This window comes from Bombina bombina, chromosome 3, assembly GCF_027579735.1.
Source record: "Bombina bombina isolate aBomBom1 chromosome 3, aBomBom1.pri, whole genome shotgun sequence".
Lineage (NCBI taxonomy): Eukaryota > Metazoa > Chordata > Amphibia > Anura > Bombinatoridae > Bombina > Bombina bombina.
Genome location: NC_069501.1, coordinates 326,367,903 through 326,383,981, shown reverse-complemented (window position 1 = coordinate 326,383,981; position 16,079 = coordinate 326,367,903). Strand labels below are relative to the sequence as shown.

General features: G+C 38.0%; 1 protein-coding gene across 1 annotated transcript in view; it reads left to right on the top strand.

Moving 5' to 3' along the window:
• DHRSX (dehydrogenase/reductase X-linked) overlaps window positions 1-16,079 on the top strand; it is a 973,969-nt gene that overhangs the window by 134,304 nt on the left and 823,586 nt on the right. The window contains exon 2 of the mRNA XM_053706436.1: window positions 8,837-8,944. Within this exon, the coding sequence (XP_053562411.1) occupies window positions 8,837-8,944 (108 nt within the window). The remainder of the gene's footprint in view (window positions 1-8,836; window positions 8,945-16,079) is intronic.

The following is a 16,079-nucleotide window of genomic DNA, read 5'->3' as shown; positions in this document are numbered from 1 at the left end:
TTCAAGATGTAGTAGTGTGTTGACTTGTTGTTTCCAGTATGCCAGTGTTGGAACTGTTCTAGACTTCCAGTTTTTAGGGATTAACATTTTCATGCTGTTCAGCATAGTCATTAGTAATGCTTTATGTTCTTTTCTATCAATTGTAGGCAGTGATAGATACAGAAGGATCTTAGGGCCATTAGGTAAAGAATAGCCCAATGTGTCTTTTATATGGGAGAGTATCTCAGTCCAGAATGTGTCTACAGGGAGTGCAGAATTATTAGGCAAGTTGTATTTTTGAGGATTCATTTTATTATTGAACAACAACCATGTTCTCAATGAACCCAAAAAACTCATTAATATCAAAGCTGAATAGTTTTGGAAGTAGTTTTTAGTTTGTTTTTAGTTATAGCTATTTTAGGGGGATATCTGTGTGTGCAGGTGACTATTACTGTGCATAATTATTAGGCAACTTAACAAAAAACAAATATATACCCATTTCAATTATTTATTTTTACCAGTGAAACCAATATAACATCTCAACATTCACAAATATACATTTCTGACATTCAAAAACAAAACAAAAACAAATCAGTGACCAATATAGCCACCTTTCTTTGCAAGGACACCCAAAAGCCTGCCATCCATGGATTCTGTCAGTGTTTTGATCTGTTCACCATCAACATTGCGTGCATTGTAGGTAGTTTAGATAATTAGTTTAATAATAGTGTAGTGTTAGGTGTAATTGTAACTTAGGTTAGGATTTATTTTACAGGTTATTTTGTCTTTATTTTAGCTAGGTAGTTATTAAATAGTTTAATAACTATTAATAACTATTGTACCTAGTTAAAATAAATACAAACTTACCTGTAAAATAAATATAAAACCTAAGCTAGCTACAAAGTAACTATTAGTTATATTGTAGCTATCTTAGGGTTTATTTTATCGGTAAGTATTTAGTTTTAAATAGGATTAATTTATTTAATTATGTTAAATTTATTTTGCTTAATTTAAATTATATTTAAGTTAGGGGGGTTAGACTTAGGGTTAGACTTAGATTTAGGGGTTAATAAATGTATTATAGTAGTGGCGACATTGGGGTCGGAAGATTAGGGGTTAATAAATGTAGGTAGGTGTCGGCGACGTTGAGGGGGCAGATTAGGGGTTAATAAAATATAACTAGTGTTTGCGAGGCGGGAGTGCGGCGGTTTAGGGGTTAATACATTTATTAAAGTGGCGGCGATGTCCAGTCAGCAGATTAGGGGTTAATAATTGTAGGTAGGTGGCAGCGACGTTGGGGGCGGCAGATTAGGGGTTAATAAATATAATGTAGGTGTCGGCGATGTTAGGGGCAGCAGATTAGGGGTTCATAGGTATAATGTAGGTAGCGGCGATGTCCAGTCGGCAGATTAGGGGTTAAACATTTTTATTTTAGTGTTTGCGATGTGGGGGGGGGGGGGCTCTGTTTAGGGGTTAATAGGTAGTTTATGGGTGTTAGTGTACTTTTTAGCACTTTAGTTAAGAGCTTTATGTTCCGGCGTTAGCCCATAAAACTCTTAACTACTGACTTTCAAATGCGTTAGGAGTCTGGACAGGAGAGGGTCTACCGCTCACTTCTTCCAAGACTCGTAATACCAGCGTTAGGCAAATCCCATTTAAAAGATAGGATACGCAATTGACGTAAGGGGATTTGCGGTAGTCTCGAGTCACGGAAGAAAAGTGAGCGGTACACCTGTACCTGCCAGACTTGTAATACCAGCGGGCGTTAAAAAGCAGCATTGGGACCTCTCAACGCTGCTTTTTAAGGCTAACGCAAGACTCGTGATCTAGCCGAATGCTTCTTAAAGGACCTTTCTAATAAATAAGCAGCAAACTAATATGGAAGTTGAGGGCCCCCGCGTCATATCACTATTTTTGAAGACAGATTTCTACTTTGCACTGGATTTGCACATATCTTAGTGTGTTGCACTTTCACAAGAATAAATCCGGCAACAAAAACAGCTGAATGCTGCTGGCTACTGCTTTATTCCTCATTTGTTTGCTGCTAAACAGTACAAATGTACATGTCTAATGATAACTATAGCATTAACGAAACCTCTTTGTTTTAAAATTAGGTATTTAATCTCTAAACCTTCAAGATAAGAGATTCATGATTTTGATGATAAAGGGAACCTTGAGACAGTAGGTCATGCCAAAGTGAAAGACCATAGAAAAAACTGGACATCTGAATCAGATTTGTAAACCAAGTTCTCTTGGCTGGAGCAATGAGAATTACTGAAGAATTCAATCCGAGCTAAGACTCTTGAAAACAGAAGTCATCAGTTCTATCACTGGGAAATCCCATTGTTCCACATTCTAGTTGAAAACAAATTAATGGAGAGATCATTCCTGTGGAAGTGATTGCCAACTGAGGAAATCTACTTCCCAGTGTTCCCTCCTGGGATGCGAAATATGGAAAATTATACAAAACGTTTTCAATGTTTGAATAAAAAATCTTTGAGAGTAAATCTATGGAACTGCAAGTTTCCACTAGATTATTGATATAAGCTACATATGTAATATTGTCTGATTGAAAACTCAGATAAATTTCTCTTTTCAGAAGAGGCCAGCTCTGAAGTGAACTGAAGTTCCAATATATTTATTGGTAGCCTTGCCTACCTGTGCTCTCCCAGACCCTCAGACTGAACCCCAATCTAAGAGATTAGCATCTGTAGACATTATTTCTTAATTGGGCGAATAAAGGAAGCCTCCAGAAAAATAGATTGGTAATGTATCCACCAGGACAGATATTGCCTCACTAAAGGATACAATAGGATTCTATGTGATAGATTAGTGAAATTCTTGCACCATTGTCGTAGCACGCAAAATTGAAAAGGTCTCATAAAAACTGTGCACAAGGAAGAGCATCTAATGTTGCAAATATCAGACCTAACACTTCAATACATTGAGCTACAGACGGTTGAAAATTGACTATAGTTGGAGGAAATTTACTGTAATTTTGATCCCACAGATCCAATATAGAAATTTGCATTGTCATTGAGTCTAAAATGATTTATAGAAAAGAGACTCTTGAGTTATGAAAAAGAGAACTCTTTGATATTATCATAAAAACAACAGCAGACTGTTGGAATGCGATACAGCTGAAAGTAAGGAAAGTAAGGCGCACTATTAGCTCAGGACACAGCTGCCGCACAGGGTGGCTCTGGTTCTTAAGGGTTAAACAGCCAGCTCTGTACCTTGTAGGAGAAGATGACAGGTATTGAAGGTGACAGAGGGCACAGGTGAGAAAAGAAAACAACTTACCTCAGCCCTTGTCAAAATTTAAAGGTGTCGGGAATAGTACAGCAGCTGAAATAAAAACTGAAGCGCTAATAAATCGCCAAACAGAAAATGCCTGAAGATACTGAGTGGGCAAAAGAATCAAGAATGCGGTAAGCACAATACCTTATATAAAACCCCCAAAGCCAATGCACGCTATTTTAGACACACAACACATAAGACAGGCACTCAAAATAAAGCATGCTGACACAGCACACACTTAAACAATTATATGTGCGATATACAGCCAACACATACAGACTCAACGCGCACCAGATTCCTGCTACATCTGCTGGCACAGTCAAACTCAGTGCGTACACCTAAGGCCTACATTCACTACATATGCCAACAGGCACACACCTCAATTTTGCACGCACTTTCAAGGGCGACAAATTCTACACACAATAATCCGTCGTGGGTATAAATCAGAACGAAGCACTCTGTCTTGGTGGGAACTACATGGTTGAATGTTCGCAAGTGCAAAAAAAAAATCAAAGTGCACAACGCTAATGTCTATAAAATAGTTTAAGAAAATGGTGGTAAATGTCTGTTAACATTTCATGTCCCCTGGCTATGATGCACTTCAAAATTATTGTACCTACTAATAGCTTGTGGACTATGGGAGTACAAAAAATGGCTTCAGTTACCTCAGACACCCAATCTACAGTGCATACTGGCTGCAGAAAAAAAAATGCTTCTGGTAGAGAACACATCCAGTGCTGTGTACACCATAGCGGTATCTACAGTATATTTGTAGTATATCGACAACCTAACAGGAGGAAGCTAAGGGACCCTGAGGCACCTGTGGCAGGCTTGTGACTAACTCCTCACTGGGTGTAATTGTGTCACTGCCCAATACTCCAATCTCCCCTTTGCCTCTCTGTAGCATGTTTCGGAGCGATATATGGGTCTCAAATTGGTCCAATGACCCCTCTCAACAAAGAATCTGGAGCAGCTAAATTTTTCACCTTCCTCCTGTGGAGGCAAAGAAAAGAATAGCATACCAGAACTTTGGGAATCTTTGCCTCCTTCTAGTGGCCAGAAGTTGAATCCAAGTAATGGCTGGTGGACTCTCACCACTTTATGAAAGTAAGCAATATCTAACACAGTACTTCTCTGTTAGTGCAAAAATCATAGGAGCTCTCCTCACTCTTTGTCATTTTTCTTTTGCGACTGGTGGCAGGCACCTTATTTGCACTCTTCTGAGGGCAGCATAAATCATGGCTAGAGGGTAAAAATGCAACTGAGTAAAATCAGGCTCACAAACTGACCAGGATAATAAAAAAAAAAAAATACTTTTTGTCAAATGAATGTGCAAATATTCGCACTAATGAAGTCAATAGAGCAATTAAGACATTAAACATTTCCATACGATATATGTGGCAACTGCAAGCTTCTACAACAGGGGTTGGCAAAAAAATCTACAGGTTGTGTGAACTGCACTTAAATTTTGACCAAAATCTTGTTATTGGTGGCTTGTGATAACAAGAAATATATCTGGTTACAGGATTGGAGGTTGCCAAATAATAGCATGTAACAAAATTATTTTTATGTTTTGGTGACTTTCAAGGAGTTTTTTTTTTTAAGGGACATGAAACCCAAATAATGTTTTTCATAATTTAGAAAGAACATGCAATTCCAATTTAATTTTCTCATTTGCTTCATTCTCTTGATATCCTTTGTTGAAAAGTATATGTAAATAGGCTCATTAGCTGCTGATTGGGGGCTGCACATAGATGCTCACCCATGTGAGTTGCTATTTATTCAACAAAGGATATCTAAAAATGAAGCAATTTAGATAATATAATTAAATTGGAATGTTATTTAAAATTGTATTCTCTATCTGAACCATAAAAGAAAAATGTTGGGTTCCATGTCCCTTTAAAGGGAGAGTATACACCAATTTTCATATAAATACATGTAATAGACACTACTATAAACAATAATATGCACAGATACAGATGTAAAAATCCAGTATAAAATATTTTAAAAACTTACTTGAAAGCTCCCAGTTTAGCACTGTTGAAAAGGTTAGGCTGGGACACCCACTGAAATGGGCTGAAAAGCAAAAATAGCAGACCCCCCTACATATGAAAAGACCCTTTACACAAACAGGAGCAAGCTGCAGTAGGTAGACAACAGTCTACTTCTTAAATGTTGGGGCTTGGTTAGGAGTCTAAAAATCAGCACAATGTTATTTAAAAATAAGCAATCTACAAAACATTTATGCAAAGAAAAATCAAGTGTACAATGTCCCTTTAAGTAGCTTCCTACACTTAAAATACAATGAAACTGTATGAAAACTTTGTCAGAGTTTGAAGCGAAGATTTCACTCAGGATTTCTTACAGTATTTGGAAAGTTCACACTTTACAATTGATGTGATTACACTGTTTAATACATGAGAAACAGTAAAGATTACCTTTCTTGTTTAATTTTAAGGGAAACTGTACAAAGCTATTTACATCTGAGAAAAAAATAATGACAGAGTAACAATCTATAAGCAAAGCCAAATGGTTTTCCTTTTGTATGTCAAAGAGAAAGCATTTACCAATCATTTTGTAAGATACCATCCATTAAGAAATAGTTCCGCTCAAAGAATCTTAAATACAGTACTTTAACATACAATACTGTTTAAATAGGGTTGCCATTAAGCTGATGTTTTACCAGCAGCTTAATGGCGATAATGTGTGCTGGTGTCACAAGTAAATCGCAATGCGAACAAGAGCTCACATTTGCATTGCTAGGAAGCATTGCGGTTATGAGAGATCGCTTCCATAGGCTTCTATGGGAACCTCGCACAGCGAAGGGAGTAAGTAGCGCAGCGATGGTCAGCATTTTAAAATATATGAATATGAATATATACATAAATACATCAAAGAAGGAGTACTGGATGTACTGGACAAAATTGTATTTATTCTTCGTATAAAAGCGTTAACATGGAGAAACAAATAGACACAAGTGCAGGCGCAGCACCAGGGCTTACGCGTTTCGGCTATAGAGCCGTAATCATATGCTATGATTACGGCTCTATAGCCGAAACGCGTAAGCCCTGGTGCTGCGCCTGCACTTGTGTCTATTTGTCTCTCCATGTTAACGCTTTTATACGAAGAATAAATAAAATTTTGTTACTTTTTATCGGAGCATCCAGTACTCCTTCTTTGATGTTCTAGTCTCCAGACCACTGGTTTGTGCCGTCTAGAGCTCCACAAGTCCCTCTTTGTGACTGCCCTATCCCCCACGTTGCCGCTGTTGCTCATTGGATTTCCTGAACCCCTCTGACGTACTCATACGGAGGTGGATACGGAGGTGGACCCTGACCGAGACGCTGCTCCTTGGTAACACGCACAGACTTGGCACCAGCTACACACTGTTCAGCGGCTTCATTACATACCGCCCAGCACAAGCCAGCCGACAGACGTTCGCTTTAGAGAGCTGAGGAACCACCGGATTTAGGTGAGTCTGGCGTGAAGTTATTGAAAGCCAGTGTTCCCATTGTCTCCGACGAGTCTGTATACTTGAGAAAGTGCTGTACTTTGCCTGTACTGAGGTGTTTATGCCAAGTGACATTGCTGACTTTTACTGCTGGGGGATTTGGGTACAGTCTTAAAGTGCATTCATCATTGCCGTAAGTGACATTCACGCTATTGTGGGCCACCTGTCTGCCTTCCTTCTACTGCTTATATACATAAATAGCCATGTGTTTATATGTGTATATACACATATTAACACATAAATATATATGTAGATAAGCATATACATATATATTTACATTGGGGTCTATGGTATATAGTTCCCATAGACTGCAATGTAAAGGCACTTTACACCCACTCCCACCAACTTTAAAGCACCAAAACTGTCTAGTGCAGTTATTTTTTATTTTAAAAAAAATGCTATTTAAAAAAAAAAAAAAAAAAATCTATTATGCTCTCTATTTGTTCTAATGTTTAAAATGCACTCGGGTACCTGGGAGGCAGCTTAGAAAATACTATTTCAAATTAAAACACAGTGCATTATAAAGTGGTACTTTATTAGCATTTTAGCCTCTCAGCTGCCTCCCTCAGTGCATTTTAAACATTAGAACAAGTTAATATTTTCTCTCAGATGTGAAGACATGGGGCTCACAGGAACTGTAGTGACAGAACAGGAAGTATCATGATCCCACAGCACCGCCTGTAATGAAAAAGCCGGTGTCTTGTCGGTGCTAAATTCCGATGGGCCACTCTCCAGTCCACCAATCACCTTCTAGAGACACCTCCTTCCTAGTCTATGTCCCGCCCCTCCTCCCCGGGACCATCCCAGGAACACTGACTGCTCAGAGGGAGAGACCCTTCACGTGTGCGCTCAGGATCTTCTCTTCAGTCGCCACTGTTCACATGGGGCGAGTGATGTCACTTCTGGGCGGGGCTAAAAAACGCAACCACGATTAATTGTGCAGCCCTAGTGTATGTATATACATATATATATATATATATATATATATATATATATATATATATATATATATATATATATATATATACACACACACACACACACACATCTATACATTAGTTTTTGTATGTTTTTACTTATTAAAACAGTGGCTGGTGGATGGGAATGGCTTATAAAAGTAAAAAACACTTGGGCTAGCTTATAATGTTTTCTGATGGATAAGAGGTTAAGGGCAGAGTCACATGGAAACATTTTAAATTATATATTATTATATATTTATATTGTTAATATGAATGATTTAATAATGATAATAAAAAAAAATCACCAGTCTTTCTAACTGCATTTAATTTCTGACTTATCTGTCCATATCCAGTTAAAGGGACATAATACTCATATGCTAAATCACTTGAAACTGATGCAGTATAACTGTAAAAAGCTGACAGGAAAATATCACCTGAGCATCTCAATGTAAAAAAGGAAGATATTTTACCTCACAATCTCCTCAGCTCAGCAGAGTAAGTTCTGTGTAAAAAGTTATACTCAGCTGCTCCCAGCTGCAGGTAAAAAAAAATAAAAAAAATGAAGAAATGAACAGCAGCCAATCAGCATCAGCAGTGCTGAGGTCATGAACTCTTACTGTGATCTCATGAGATTTGACTTAACTCTCATGAGATTTCATAGTAAGCTTCCTTTACCTGATTGGTGAAATAATATGAGAGTGCGCGATGCTCATCCCTTCAGATGTCCCAGGACAGACACACTAATATGCTGCTTAGAAGTCCTTTACAATGGGAGGTGGCTACTGAGGAACTTTTGAGGTAAAATATCTTTCTTTTTTACATAGAGATGTTCAAGTGATATTTTCTAATCAGCTTTTTACAGCTATGCTGCATCACTTTCAAGTGTTTAAACATTTGGGTATTATGGCCCTTTAATGGACATGACAGTATCTAATACAGTTTATTTATACTGTAAATAACATTATTTGCTATTTGGTGTATTTATCTTATCAAGGGAATTCTAAAATTAAACAATTATCAGTTGTATTTTACTTATTTTAGGCTATTTGTGTCCATAAGCTGCAATTGATTGTTTCTCTTTTTGTAGCATTCCCTTTACAAAATGGAAAAGTTGCTATAGTGACTGGAGGTGCAAAAGGAATAGGATTCTACACTGCAAAACACCTAGCAAGCCTTGGAATGCATGTGATTATAGGTAGGTGTTTTATTCTTTGTAACTTGTAATTAACAAATTAAATATTTCAACATTTTAAATAAAAGTTTCTTTGTTTTTACATAGACAGATTCAACCTTAATCATTACTGTATAAATTGTATATTACTGGGACACGAAGCCCAGATTTTTTCTTTCATGATTCAGATAGAACATACAATTTTACACAACTTTCCAATTTACTTCTATTATCTAATTTGTTTTGTTCCCTTAATATATTTTGTTGAAAAGCATATCTAGTAGTATCAGGAACTGCTAATTGGTGGCTGCAAATATATGCCTCATGTTATTGGCTCACTCATGTGCATTGCTGTTTCTTCAAACAAGAGAATGAAGCAAATTAAATATTAGAAGTAAATTGGAAAGTTGTTATTATATTATTATATTATATATTCTATCTGAATCATGAAAGAAAAAAAATTTGGGTATCATGTCTAATTATGTCTAATTAACCCTTTAACCTAATATATATATATATATGTATATATATATATATATATATATATATATATATATATATATATATATATATATATATATATATATATATATATATATATGTGTATATATATTTATATATACACACACATACACATCATTCAGTATGAGTCCCTGAGCTCCAGGTATCTGCGTTCACATTGATGTTCCGGTTCCTTATGAAGGCAGATGCCTGATCGTTACAGATGGTGACACTGTGTGTGTCGCCGTCTGTAACGATCATCTGCTGGTGCTGGTGGGAGGTGGGTAGGTGGTCCAGCAGCGGAGGGAGGGGGAGGGTGTGGGATAGGCGCTTTACTTCCGGGAACAAATGAAGGAAGAGTAAGGGATTGGAAACTTCACTACAGAAAAAAGGTGGGGTGGGGAGTCCCAAGCATGATCGTCAGAGGGGGGCGACTACACTACATAAAAAAAAAATAAAAAAAAATAACTAAATAAAAAGGAGGATCACTGCACTGCAGAAGAAACATATAATAATTATAATTTAAAAAAAACAACAACCACCTAAACTGCATACTGGCAGCCTCTCTGCCAGTACCTAAGATGGTGGTAACCAGTGGGGGTGGGGGGTGAAAGAGGGAATAGAACTGTTTGGGAGGGATCAGGTAGCAATCAGGGATGGGAAGTATCAGGTGGTAGAGTAATCTCCATACTAAAGCTAAAATTAACCTTACAAGCTACCTGAGTAACTCCTTCTGCCGGGAATTATAGAAGTGTGCTGTGCAGCTGCAATTAGCGGCCTTCTAATTACCAAAAACCAATGGCAAAGCCATTTATGTCTGCTATTACTGAACAAAGGGGATCCCAGAGAAGCTTTTATATTTGTGTCATGATTGCAATGAGAAACCCAAAGTTTGTGAAAAACTTAAATTTTTTTTTTATATGATCGCATTTGGCTGTGAAATGGTGGCATGAAATTTACCAAAATGGGCCTAGATCAATACCTTTGGTTGTCTACTTAAAATTTTTATAGTTTTGACAGCTAAATAAAAAAAGCAAAGATCTACTTATGTTTAAATGGAGTGATAGCAAAAATGCTAAAAATTCTCTGGTATTTTGGGCAAGTTCTCTGAAATTCCCGATAGCGAAGGGATTAAGGCTGTCCAATCTATGTTTCGAGGGCCACAAAGCAGTTCCTATTGCTTTTCATTTTCCCCAAGGTTACTTCTCTACTTGTTCTAGTTTATAACACACTGACATATATACGCCTGAATAACATTGAGTAATATGTTGGCTCCTTATAAATAGCAGATAATAATAATAATAGCTGGTTCTATCTTCGCTGGACCCTATATTGTGTGTATGTATATATATATATATATATATATATATATATATATATATATATATATACACACACACAGTACCTTGTAAAAATATTAGACCCATTGTTCAAAAATTTTAAATTTGATATTAATTTAATTAATTTGTAATAATTTCTTATTATGGGCCAGATTAGAGTGGATCGCAAACGTTTGGGTGCAATTGATAAGGGGTTTATCGGGAGAGTAAAGTGTTTTTTCCACTTTTTTTTTCTCCATTGACTTCTATGGGAATAATATGGAATGCACACATGATATTGTAAGTTCAGCATTTTTGAGCTCGTCAAATGAGAGTGAGCGAAAACATTTTACTTTCAACTCATAATACGAGCGCAACCCAACTAGCGCAAAAAGCTTACTTGTAGCTCAATTAAAACTCGAGCGGGAGCATTAATTATCGCTCCCCTTAATTGACAACATCTGCAATACATGTTTACGTGTAATTTGATGTAATATTACTAAAATATTTGGTAAATTTTCAAATGTTTTTGTTTTTTCAGATGGGTTAACAAAGTGACTTGTCATTAAAAATAGTCAAATTTTTGGCCTGTTGAAGGCAAAAAACATTTTGCAGTACAAAACTGCTGAAATTGTAGGTGTATCACGTAATTCTGTAAAGAATATTAAGAACAAAATGGATTGTGGGGTTGGTTTCCGAGCAGGGTTTCTGGCTAACAGTCCCTCTTTAGCTAACTGTCCATGAACATTTCTCTCAGGTACCTTGATACCTGCCTCTTGAATGTGTTTAGTCAAGACTCTTAACAAATAATTTCCTATTTTTAGTGCAGATATCTTGAATTCTTCTATCTGTTCTTGGTGTAGTAACACCCTTCTGTTTTGGGTTCAAGTTAGCCCCACAAAACATTTTTCTTAATATTCTTTACAGAACTACATGATACACCTACAATTTCAGCTCTCTAGTACTGTAACATGCTTTTTGCCATCAACAAGGATTGGACAAGGGATAAGGCATGTTCTTTTGTAACACTGTGTTTTATCCACTGTTTGCTTAGTTTGTAATAATGCTCACTATCTTCATATTCCTTTTTGCTACCTTTTGTCTCTATAACAAACAACTTTATTATATTACTCCTTCCCCCTCACCACCTGAACTGTTCATTAGCCCATCTCTCTTAACCTCACCTTACTTTTGTATTCATGAATTTCACACATTCCTAAAGACTCTCTCTCCCCCTTGCACTTCATCCCAAAAACAGTCTCATTATTGCAAATCTGCATTTTATCTCATGTCACTCTCCCTCTTGCTCATACTAGCTGCTGGTGACATCTCCCCTAATCCTGGTCCCCCACAACTTCCTAGCCTTGCACATCCATGTATGCCTTTCAATAAAATTCAAAAACAAAACTCTTGTAACCTTATTCTCATTCCTCTTGCATCTAAAGCCGCCACCCCCTTCACTTGTGCACTCTGGAACTCTCGCTCTGTTTGCAACAAGCTCACTTCAATCCATGACCTCTTTATATCCCACTCTCTAAACCTTCTGACTCTTACAGAAACCTGGCTCTTTGCTTCAGACACTGCATCCACTGCTGCATGGTCACATGGGGGTCTCCACTTCAGCCACACTCCTAGGTCGGGGAATAGACAAGGAGGTGGTATTGGTATTTTACTTTCCTCTCGTTGCACCTTTCAACAAATTCAGCTCTTCTTCATTTGAAGCACACATGATTTGTTTATTCTCTCCCCTGTCTATATGTGTTGCGGTCATATACTGCCCCCCTGGCTCATCAACTCAATTTTTAGATCACTTTGCTGCCTGGCTTCCTTATTTCCTTTCCTCAGACACCCCTGTCCTCATTCTTGGGGACTTCAACATCCCTCTTGACTATCCCACTGCCTCCTCTGTAAAACATCTTCTGCAACTCACTTCCTCTTTCGGCTTGTCCCAATGGACTGACTCTCCTACTCACAAAGATGGTCACTTCCTCAATCTGATTTTCAGCTATCAATGCACTATCTCAAATTTTACAAACTCCCCTTTTCTACTCTTTCTGACCATCATCTCCTCACTTGCAACATCACATCCCTCCCTACAACTCCCCCCCTCTACCCCTCTCACCAAACTTCACAGAAGCGCTAAGTCATTAGATCAGAAACCGTTTGCTAGCTCTCTCGAACCTCTCCTCTATTCCATCCCCTTCTTTTCCTGCCCTGACCAATCTATCTGCCACTATAACTCCACCTTTACCTCGGTCATTTAGAATATGGCCCCACCTACCATAGCTCAGAAACCACGCTCTCATCCTCACTGGAGAAAATCTCGGAGTTCAGCTGACTTTGTTCACTACAAGTTAATATTGAACTCCTACTATTCTGCCCTTAATCTTTATAAGCAACAATACTTCTCTACTCTCATCTCTACTCTTTTCTCTAACCCAAAACATCTGTTTTTCACGTTTAATACTCTTCTCTGCCCACCCCTAGCTCCTAATACAACTTCTTTCTCAGCTCAAGATTTTACCAGCCACTTCAATAACAAAATTTACTCCATCAGATATGAAATCAGCTCTCAACATACTATCAATCTCCCATCCCTTCAAAAGCTCACAATCATCCAAAACCCAAATAGCCATAAATTTTGCTCTTTTGCCCCTGTTACCGAGGAAGAATTTTCTACCCTTATACTGTCCTCCCACCTCACTACCTGTCCCCTCGACCCCATCTCCTCACAGCTACTCCCCTCCCTATATTCTACCTTTACCCCTATACTCACACACATCTTCAACCTCTTTCTCAGCACTGGTATATTTCTCTCATGTCTAAAACATGCACTGGTCACACCTATCCTCAAAAAATATTCTCTCGATCCAACCTCCTCATCCAACTACCGTCCTATTTTCTTACTCCATATTGCCTCAAAGCTCCTTGAATAGCTAGTATATGCATGTCAATCCCATTTCCTTACACTAAACTCTCTTCTTGACTCACTGCAATCATCCCCATCACTCCACAGACAGCAATTGTCAAGGTTACCAACGACCTACTTACAGCAAAATCCAAAGGCCACTTCTCTCTGCTTATCCTCCTTGATCTGTCTGCAGCCTTTTATACTGTTGACCACCCTCTTTTGCTCCAAACCCTCCAATCATTTGACATCTGCGACACAGCTCTCTCGTGGTTCTCTTCCTATCTATCTAACCGTACCTTTAGTGTAGCCTTCTCTGGAGCATCCTCTGCCCTGTTACCACTTTCTGTTGGGTACCTCAAGGCTCTGTCCTCTGTCCCCTTCTCTTTTCAATCTACACGTCATCATTAGGTTCCTTAACCCCTTAATGACCACAGCACTTTTCCATTTTCTGTCCGTTTGAGACCAAGGCTATTTTTACATTTTTGAGGTGTTTGTGTTTAGCTGTAATTTTCCTCTTACTCATTTACTGTACCCACACATATTAATACCGTTTTTCTCGCCATTAAATGGACTTTCTAAAGATACCATTATTTTCATCATATCTTATAATTTACTATAAAAAAATTATAAAATATGAGGAAAAAATGGAAAAAAACACACTTTTTCTAACTTTGACCCCCAAAATCTGTTACACATCTACAACCACAAAAAAACACCCATGCTAAATAGTTTCTAAATTTTGTCCTGAATAGAAATACCCAATGTTTACATGTTCTTTGCTTTTTTTGTAAACTATAGGGCCATAAATACAAGTAGCACTTTGCTATTTCCAAACCATTTCTTTTCAAAATTAGCGCTAGTTACATTAGAACACTGATATCTTTCAGGAATCTCTGAATATCCATTGACATGTATATATTTTTTTTTAGTAGACAACCCAAAGTATTGATCTAGGCCCATTTTGGTATATTTCATGCCACCATTTCACCGCCAAATGCAATCAAATACAAAAAATCGTTCACTTTTCACAAATTTTTTCACAAACTTTTGGTTTCTAACTTAAATTATTTACAAACAGCTTGTGCAATTATGGCATAAATTGTTGTAAATTCTTATCTGGGATCCCCTTTGTTCAGAAATAGCAGACATATATGACTTTGGCATTGCTTTTTGGTAATTAGAAGGCCGCTAAATGCCACTGCGCACCACACGTGTATTATGCCCAGCAGTGAAGGGGTTAATTAGGGAGCATGTAGGGAGCTTTTTGGGATAGTTTTAGCTTTAGTGTAGTGTAGTAGACAACCCCAAGTATTGATCTAGGCCAATTTTGGTATATTTTATGCCACCATTTCACCGCCAAATGCGATCAAATTAAAAAAAAAGTTAAATTTTTCTCAATTTTAGGTTTCTCACTGAAATTATTTACAAACAGCTTGTGCAATTATGGCACAAATGGTTGTAAATGCTTCTCTGGGATCCCCTTTGTTCAGAAATAGCAGACATATATGGCTTTGGCATTGCTTTTTGGTAATTAGAAGGCCTCTACATGCCGCTGCGCATCACACGTGTATTATGGCTAGCAGTGAAGGGGTTAATTATGTAGCTTGTAGGGAGCTTGCAGGGTTAATTTTATCTTTAGTGTAGAGCTCAGCCTCCCACCTGAAACATCAGACCCCTTGATCCCTCCCAAACAGCTCTCTTCCCTCCCCCACCCCACAATTGTCCCCGCCATCTTAAGTACTGGCAGAAACTCTGCCAGTACTAAAATAAAAGGTATTTGGCCCTTTTTTTTAAAAAAAAAAAAAAAAAAAAAAAAGCATATTTACATATGCTGATGTGTATGATCCCCCCTTTGACCCCAACCTCACTGATCCGCCACCTAACAGCTCTCTAACCCTTCCCCTCTGCCTTAATGGGCGCCATTTTGGGTACTGGCAGCTGTCTGCCAGTACCCAGTTTTGCAAAAAATTTGCCTTTTTATTAAAAAAAAGCCCTTTTCTGTAGTGTAGCTCCCCCCCCCACCAAGACCAACCCCCAACCCCTTCCAGATCCCTTAGATTAGATTTTTAATGTTTAAACTTTCTTATTTTTTTTTACTTTTAAATTTATGTTTTTCTGTAGTGTAGCGGTTCCCACCCGCTCCCGCCCCGTGCACGCGCCCGCCCACCAACCCCCCAGCACGCGCGCGCTCCCACCACACTACCTGTCCCCTCGACCCCATCTCCTCACAGCTACTCCCCTCCCTATATTCTACCTTTACCCCTATACTCACACACATCTTCAACCTCTTTCTCAGCACTGGTATATTTCCCTCATGTCTAAAACATGCACTGGTCACACCTATCCTCAAAAAATATTCTCTCGATCCAACCTCCTCATCCAACTACCGTCCTATTTTCTTACTCCATATTGCCTCAAAGCTCCTTGA